At 42.9% G+C, this 9,644-nt stretch overlaps 1 protein-coding gene across 1 annotated transcript; it reads right to left on the reverse strand.

Annotated features, from left to right (window-relative positions):
- Nucleotides 1–7,750, reverse strand: LOC308372537 (microfibril-associated glycoprotein 4-like). Its single transcript, XM_080847699.1, has 6 exons — nt 7,707–7,750; nt 7,532–7,571; nt 6,509–6,709; nt 4,662–4,758; nt 3,988–4,155; nt 1–450 (listed from the first exon to the last, which is right to left on the reverse strand). The coding sequence occupies exons 2-6, from the start codon at nt 7,532–7,534 to the stop codon at nt 182–184; spliced, it is 738 nt and encodes a 245-aa protein (XP_080703825.1). The 5' UTR covers nt 7,535–7,571; nt 7,707–7,750; the 3' UTR covers nt 1–181.
- Between the last annotated feature and the right edge of the window lie 1,894 nt (nt 7,751–9,644).

Here is a 9,644-nt window from a genome sequence, read left to right on the forward strand (position 1 = left end):
ACGGCGTAGGTATTCTGCTGGTCAGCTTTGGCTAAAGGCTAGAGGGGGAGCTCAATCTTCAAACTTATTTCACCTCTCTCATAAAATCTTGCACCTTGGCAGTCGTTACTACGTGACGCCACTGGTAGGTATTCTGCTGTTCTGCTCTGGCTTGAGGCCAGAGGGGAGCTCAATCTAATTATCATTCGGCCACTGGTTCATCCACTGGTCTGATCTTCATGCTGATGGTCTTAAGGGAGTAATCATGACCTTTAAAACTGTACCAATCAACACCAACAGCAAACAGTGTGCCATCAGCCCCCCATCTGTACACGCCATTGGGGTTGGCATAATGACAGGCATTATACCAGAAGGCCCCGAGATACTGTTTAGCACAATTTCCACCATATGCATCCTGGTCTTTGTCAAAAGTGGTGAAGTTCATTCCAGCGTGGTAAGCCAAGCTATCACCTGTGGACATCAACAGTCCATGTGAGACAAATTATCCATCCTACCATTGACACTCTTTTGTTACACAGAACACATTACGTTTACAGTACATACATTACATTACATTTAAATTGAATCATTCCTCTTTCTCTCTCTTTCTCTCTCTCTCTCACACACACACACAAGAGAGAGTAGGACTAGCAGGACCTGAGAACAGAAGTACTCACACACACACACAGACACACACACACACACACATAGAGAGAGTATGTCTGTGTGTGTGTGTGTGTGTGTGAGTGTGTGTGTGTGTGTGAGAGAGAGAGATAGAGTATGTGTGTGTGTGTGTGTGTGTGTGTGTGTGTGCCTAAAGGCCTTTTTACAGTACTACGATTCTCTCCGATTTGGTCGTAGAGGGACACTTTGGCACGCCTTGGCACGCCTTGGTAACACCTTCACCCAGGTGTTGACGCCCATTCGAGCCGTCGGAGAGCTGGTCGGAGACAAACGCTTTTTTCTAACTTTTCTTAAAGAGTCGGAGAGAGTTGGATACCCCCTTGGCTGTGATTGGCCAGCTTACGGCATCATTTCCAAACAACATAATTTCCGGAATCACACATGTCAGGAACTCACATTTCCTGTTTTCTGTCAAAATGTTTTAGTACGACTTTGGTAAACTGCAAAGCTGCACAGCATGCAGCATTACGGCTACCGTATTTTATATAAACCCTCGAAAAGTACATTTCTTCCGACCACTGTTGGTCTCTTGGCTGGTGGCTCGGTGTTGAAAGTGCCTTCTCCAACCAGCTTCAACTGACATCTAACGTAATTTGCTAGTGCGAGGTAATGCTGTCAGCATTACTTTGCATCTATTAAATAGGAAATGTATTTCATGTATGTGTAGAACCTATTTAGAATGACTGACTTTACATAAAACGGCAGTGAAAGACATTTGAGTCAAACATTACTTTTGCCTCAATGAGGGTGGCGTGTGAGAGCATAATCAGCACGATAACGTTGTACTTATTAGCAGCGAGGCTAGCTACATTAGCAGCACACTTTTGAGAGTTATTGTGAATTCGCTAACGCTTGATTTAGCGGAAAATCTAGTAAACGTACGGTACCATCTGTCTCCTGTTCTTTTGTTGTTGTAGTTGTCGCTCAAATCGCTACAAGGCCGTCCTCTGCTTACAACTCAAACTAGTCCAGCTCCACCATCAACCATTGTCTGTTAGTTGCCATCATTCGCTGTTGTGAGGATTCCCGGGAGGAGGTATTTATACAATAAACGACTACCACACACACAACGATTTCTCTAAGAACGTCTTCTTGAAAATTGGGCATTAAAGGTGTCCAGGCAGAGGATCATAAGTGAGTGTGCTCCTGTATGTGTTTTTCATCATATTCATGGTTGAAAAGGCAGTCTCACAACTATATGTTGAGGTATCAGAATCAGAATCATTTTTATTGGCATGTATGCATTCTCTTGTTGTGTTTCTGATATAACTATAACACTGCATGTGGATTGATATGAAGATTGCAGTGGGTTTATTTTTCTGCCCCTTACTTCATAGTTCTACGGGTATTTCTGTTCGAAGTGTGCATGCTTTGTTTTATAGTGACGTTTCACGCTAACACTTTTGACAAGGGCAACCGTCTCGTTGCAGATTAAACACATCGGTTTTGTCCTGCCCACAAGCAGCACAAATGCATAGCCAGTCAGTCCACTCTGTCTTAAATTGGAGATTTTTTGGAATCAACTTTTCGTGTGTGTGGTGTGAGAGCCTGGCAGAGGATCATTAGTAAGTGTGCTCCTGTATGTGTTTTTCAACATATTCATGGTTGAAATCGCAGTCCCACAACTGTATGTTGAGGTATGCATGTTCTTGCTGTGTGTCTGATATAACTATAACATTGCATGTTGATTGGTATGATGAAAACCGTGGGTTTATTTTTCTGGCCCTGTCCTCAGAGTTTGGGGGGTAATTTTGTTCGAAGTGTGCATGCTTTGTTTCATAGTGACACATTCACGTTACCACTTTTTGACAAGGGCAACCGTCTCGTGGCCAATGAGTGCATTGTCATAGCGTTGTAGTTATACAAAGGTTACCCAGCGATCATTGCAAATATGAATGTGACAAAAATACCAAAGAAAATAAGAACGTATTCATTTTATTGGATCGTTTTATAATAGTTTCTGTATTGTATGTAAGATAAGCATATCGTTTTGTTATAAATCGCTACTATGTTTTTCACAAAAAAAATGATCACCACGATGGAGATACATTTGCCTTCTCAAGTGAATATATAGCATTAGACATGCTAATGTTGACTGATCTACATGTCTCCAAGGCCCATGTGACGACACCTGCCCGACAGGTCCTGAAGCGGCGTCAGTGACAGTTGGGAGGAAAAACAATCAATGACCTCCAATAAAGAGGTAATGGGGTAGCTACGGTCTCGACAAACAGTCGTTACCCCACCCAGCGGTCCGGCGTTGAATAGACTTTAGGACGCATAGCCGTCGGAGTAGTATGTAAGCCCAACCAGTACGTTCAAGTTTTTCTGAATCAACCGCCTGCCCCCGCCCGCCCATTTTTTTTTCGAGGACGGAGAGGGATGCAGAAGTATATCGAGGCCTTGAGAGAGAGAGAGAGAGAGAGTTTGTGTCTGTGTCTGTGTGTGTGTGTGTGTGTGTGTGTGTGTGTGTGTGTGTGTGTGTGAGAGAGTGTGTGTGTGAGTGTGAGAGAGAGAGTATGTGTGTGTGTGTGGGGGGGAGAGAGAGAGAGAGAAGGAGTATATGTGTGTGTGTCTGTGTGAGAGAGATATATAGAGTTTGTGTGTGTGTCTGTGTCTGTGTGTGTGTGTGTGTGTGTGTGTGTGTGTGTGAATGTGTATATGTGTCAGTATGTGTGTGTGTGTGTGCACATGGACATGTGTGAAAGAGAGAGAGGGGTAGAGAGAGAGAGGGGGAGTGTGTCTGTGTGTGCCTGTGTCAGTGTGCATTTACTAACTAAGAGTATACCAGTAGGTGGATTTTATTGCACTTCTGTCAGCATTGCCTTTGAGGACAAATTATTGGCCATTACCATATATTACAGTTACATAGAAATGATGGAAAGAAAAATAATATAAACAATAAGGTGAAGAAATAGAGACTTTTACTAGAGGCCTATGTTTGTGTAAAAATCAATATTCAACATCATCCAAAAATATATATATATTTTTTTTTACTGATGAGAACTTTCTGCCAGGCATTTATAAGATAAACTCTGCTCTTATTGGAAGTTTCACAGTGATTACAATATTCGATTAGTCAATCAGAATTCAATAGTCAATCATCAATAATAACAATAATAAGGTTTGTTGAACTGATTAGAACATTCTGCCAGGCAAATGATTCAAGAGATTGATTATAGGAAACCCTGCTGTTATTGGAAGTTTCACAGTGATTCAAAATATTCAATAAGTCAATCAATTATCAATAATCAATTATTTGAGTCACACCAGACTGGCACTTTGTGATATCAATATATATCTGTTCAAATGAAATTATCCTACCTGCTCCTCCGTCGGTGAAGCCCCCAACAGTCAGCTTGTACCCCTCTTCCTCTGATCCGACAGAGAAGGAGGAATACTGGGCGTGGACTTCCCCCCCCTCAAAGTCCTCCATGTCCACTCTCAGCTCGTACTTCTTCTTACTGGTCAGCAGGTGGAGCCACTCCAGCCCTGAACATTCACATATGACAGATATACAGGGTGAGAATAGGATGGTGTGTGTTTGTGTGTGTGTGTTTGGTTGTGTTGGTGTGTGTGTGTGTGTGCCTGTGTGTGTGTGTGTGTGTGTGTGTGTGTGTGTGAGAGGGAGAGTGATAGAGAGTTTGTGTGTTCGTGTATTTGTGTGAGTATGCATATGTGTGTGTGTGTGTGTGTGTGAGAGAGAGTGATAGGGTGGTAGAGAGAGATAGGAATTCCTATCACATGATTTTTCCATATAACATGTATCTGTATCATAATCACATTTCACCTTGCTTCCCCATGTATTGTGGTCACTGCATCCTGAGATAAATCCTTACCCAGCCAGTACTCAACGTCATTGTTCCCAAAGTGTGTGTGTGTGTGTGTGTGTGTGTGCATGTGTGCATGTGTGCGTGTGCGTGTGTGTGTGTGCATGTGTGCGTGTGCGTGTGTGTGCGTGTGTGTGTGTCTGTGTCTTTGTGTAAAACACTGCTGACCTAGCCAGTACTCTCCCTCCTTGTTCCCAAAGCCTTCCTTGTACTGGTCCCAGGGCCTGTAGAAGTTCACAGAACCATCCATCCTCCTCTGGATCACCTGAGGGCAGAAGGAGACACTCTCACAAACACTTCCAAGGAAATGATAAACTACAGAAAATCAAATTATAAAATCCTGATAAGGCTTAAAGGTTCAGTCCCCAATTCTAATTGGTCCTTGTACTTTGCGGCCAACGGATATTCGTTTTGAAATGAGCGAACCAAAATCGGGAAACAAACTGTTTCCCCATTACCATTTGGAAATTGGAGAACAAAAATCGGAAAACAACCCATTTTCTGTTTTGATAATAGAAAACGGAAAATGAAAAAACTACCCGTTATCTGATTTTATTTGATGTGCTTAAACAATGAAATCAGAAATTAAAATAATGTGAGGAAATCTTCTTTCTCAATTTTGCGTAGATTTTTGTATTGTGATCCGGAAGTTGCTTCCATGAGCTTGACAGTCAGGATGTCAGCAGAGGGCGCGCTGCGCTGCTATTTTTTCAGTGTGGAACGCTACTGTAGCGACCAGTTGTGTTGATGTTTTCTTGTGATTACTCAGTGCCTGTTTCCTTGCTCTCTGTCAGCCGCGGCAGCTCATGTGCAGGGGGCTGGCAGAGTAGCTGTGGGGGCGGGGACACCTGGATGATATAACCTTTTCGTGCTCGCGGTTCTGTGATAAGCAGTCACAGTGATTTACTTGTCAGTAGCCGGTGTTATAACCATAGACATATATATATATATATATAGAGAGAGATATGTCTATGGTTATAACGGCCTTGGTGTTAAACAATACAGTAATCAGTCAGTACAACTCTCTCTGCGCAGTGACTGAGATCACAATTCAAGTTGGCTATCAGGGCAGAAAAAGGCTACCTGATAACCCCCTGCTCAGCACACCACCTCCGCACATTCCTCTCAGAAAAAAACCTGTGTCATTCCAAACTGGGTAGGCCTACAAAACGCAGCAGCGATATCGCCACAAGCCATTCAATGTATTCTGTTTTCTGCAATAAAACCTGTATATTTGTTTACGTGCGTCTCATGGATGTCTGACTTCAAATCAAATAGCCTACTCCGCCAACTAGTAGGCTACTAACCCTGAGCTTCCGGGTCACAACACAAAAATCTATGCAAAATTGAGAAAAGTATTTTAATTCCCGATTTCTATGTTTAAGCATATCAAAGAAAATCAGATAACGGGTCGTTTTTTTTCGTTTTCTGTTTAGCTATTATCAAAACAAGAAACGGGAAATGTGTAATTTCCCGATTTTAGTTTACCTATTTCTTAATGATAGTCGGATGACAGCTCGTTTCCCGATTTTGGTTTTCTCATCTCAAAACGAAATCCGTTGGCCGTAAAGTAGGCTACACGTCCTAATCAAAAACACTTTTCTTTGCCAAATTTGGTGATTTTTGTCTCACTGTCAGCTGTTTCTTGCACAGTAAAAAATTGCGTCTACACTTTCAGATAGTTTATACAATAAAAAAAAGCAAAAAACTAAATAAAATCAAGACCAAGAAAGTCAAAAGGAGACAAAACTAACAGAAACAGTACCATCCAGCGGCCTTTGTCTTGGCTCTCATTGCATCCCATGTCGCAGTACACCTGCACAGGCCACAATTCTAATCAAATACACTTTTCTTTGCCAAATTTGGTGATTTTTGTCTCACTGTCAGCTGTTTCTTGCACAGTAAAAAATTGCGTCTACACTTTCAGATTGTTTATACAATAAAAAAAAAGCAAAAAACTAAATAAAATGAAGACCAAGAAAGTCAAAATGAGACAAAACTAACAGAAACAGTACCATCCAGCGGCCTTTGTCTTGGCTCTCACTGCATCCCATGTCGCAGTACACCTGCACAGGCGAGTCGAAGGTACCCGCGGGGTAGACGGTGTAAACCTGATTGAGCGTGTGCCCGCTGGAGTAAAGGTCAGCACAGTCCAGGAAAGGTGTAGGGAGGGAGTTGACCAGCAGGGGGAGCACTAGGATAAAACACCAGCCAACCTGCGACGGGCAAGCATGTCAAACGACATGGTTACACTGTGTATGGCATACATGTATACTGTACTTGAAGGCAATCACAATAAAAACTGATTAAGATAATTTATATAATCCTTTTTTAAAAGCATTTATAAAAGCAAAAAGAAATTATGAAGCTTTTCTTCACAGATCAGCAAACTGAAGAGACTGCAGGGATGGCAGTCAGGCAGTCAGGCAGAAGCTGGTGGCCTCATGTGTGGTCAACATATATTATAGAAATCCCAAATATTCAAATATCCATTTCTAAATGATCTGTTCAGGTTTTATGGTAGCGTGTAGGTTATTTGATATTGACTAGTTCACCCTTCACCTTGACCTGTCTCAAGCACCAGTTAGCCCTGCTTGGCCTAAGAGTAAAACAAGTAAACTAACTACCTAAAAGGTGTTCAGAAACCTTGCAAACACCAATAACAGCCCAGTTGACACTGATAGAAGCTTGCCAAGACACTAACTGGTGTCTTTTAACAGTATAGCTGCCACTGTCATGCTTTGAGCGCTTTTTATTTCTATATTTGCAGCCCGGAACACAGAACTACATAGGGCATATCCTGAATGGCTAGTGGGAAAGACATAGGTGTTTATCTGTCCTTCACATGACCATATTCTATCAAAATGAATTTGAGGATGGTACCAAAACTAGGTGCCTATAAAACCATACCTCAAATAGTGTTACTTTAAGTGTGACGAGCATTTGCATTACTTAAAGGGATAGTTCGGGATTATCCTAGCTATCCGAACTATCCCTTTAATTTAATGTTGAAGTTTTTAGGAAGGCCAGAGACTAACCATATTGGTGCTTCTGATCTCCGTGATTGGTCTCTGCAAGCTGAAAATAACCACAAGAGACAATAGGGGATTTTTCAGGATAAAAAAAATGCAATCTACTCATTTGATTTCATATTGACATGGAAGCCTTTTAAACAACCAGCAAGACATAGCAAGAAGAAACAAGGCAACTTACCGTTGGAATACACCACCACCTTCTCTCGATGTCTGGGACACACGACCACCTTCTCTTAGTGTCTGGATGCACTGCCCAGGTCTTATATGCACAGAGTTTCGTAACACAGCTGAACCCAACCTCACATCAGTTTTGCAATCCTTGAATGAGTCAACATGGGACATTGTGTGACCCTAACCCTGTCACAACCACACACTTACACACACACACACACACGCACACACACACACAACACACACACACACACACACACACACAGACCACAGACACAGACACAGACACAGACACAGACACAGACACAGACACAGACACAGACACAGACACAAACACACACACGTAATGCCATCTCTCTCATTCTTTTTCTAAGTGTGTGTTTGTGTGTATGTGTGAGTGTGCGTGTCTGTGTGTGTGTGTGTGTGTGTGTGTGTGTGTGTGTGTGAGTGTGCGTGCGAGTACCCAAAGAGAGTTTGCTCGTCACAATGAATCTCATTTTTAAGGTATCAAATGTTGACGGTTTGAGCAGTCACTGGAGCACACACACACATACACTCACACAAACACACACACACACACAAACAGAAACGCGCGCACACAGAAACGCGCGCACAAACTGAGCCTGACCTGACCCTAACCCTAACCAGAAACACACACACACACAAAGTGCCTGATCCCCAACCTTAACACACACACACACACACAGACACACACACACACACACACACACACACACACACACACACACACACTGTGCCTGACCCCAACCCCAAAACCCACACACACACACACACACACACACACACACACACACACACTGTGCCTGACCCCGACCCCAAAACACACACACACACACACACACACACACACACTCGAACACAGAGACACAAACACACACACCCTGGGCCTGTGCCTGACCATTACCCCCTAACATACAGACACACACACACACACGCAAAGCCTGTGCTTGACCCTTACCCTAACACACACACATACACACACACCTTGTGCCTTACCCCTAACCCTAACCCCCTAACACACACACATACACACACATAAACACACACAAACACCCTGTGCCTAACCCTAACCCCCTAACACACACACACACACACACACACACACACACACACACACACACACACACACACACACACACACACACGTACACATACACACAGGGCCTGTGCCTGACCATTACCCTCTAACACACACACACACACACAAAGCCTGTGCCCGACCCTAACCCTAACCCCCTAACCCCCTAACACACACACACACACACACCCTGTGCCTGACCCTAAAGGCTTTTGCATGGTTATCCAACTCACCTCGTACGACTTCACGAGAGACACGCCCTTTCTAATCGGATGATCGTACGACTCACCTTTACCTGCATGGTTCTACGAGGGGCTGGGGAGATTACCATCGGCTTATTATGATGTTACAAGGTCATTACATCATCATCAACAACAACAACAGTAGAACTATAAAATAAGAAATCGTTTGTTTTTATCCCGTGTATTTTCCGTTAATGATCAGAGGCTGTTGTTGTGTAATGAATTACTAACGACAATGACCAAGTTGGTGGTTATTGCCGAATATTTTCTATTATTATACCACACAAACAGTTTTGCTTTTTTACGTCTACAATTCAGGTTCTTTTACAATTTAATCATTTACACTGCATGATCTGCTAGCTCAAACACAAAGAGGCTGTTCTGGTGCCCTTCATAGTTTTTTTCATTATTACAAACTTGTCCCTGATCTTCCTCCAACTCCTCATGCACTCCTGGACCTCCAGCCTCAGGTTCCCATCGATCTCTTAGCGATTTTTTAAAAACGGCGGTGCTGTCATATAGGGAACGAAACAGGAAACGTGATTTTAGCCAGGGGTGTTGGACAGCTCGGATCGGATAGTTGAAAAAAATTCGAGCAGTTCCA

Source organism: Sprattus sprattus (assembly GCF_963457725.1).
Source record: "Sprattus sprattus genome assembly, chromosome: 1".
Classification (NCBI taxonomy): domain Eukaryota; kingdom Metazoa; phylum Chordata; class Actinopteri; order Clupeiformes; family Clupeidae; genus Sprattus; species Sprattus sprattus.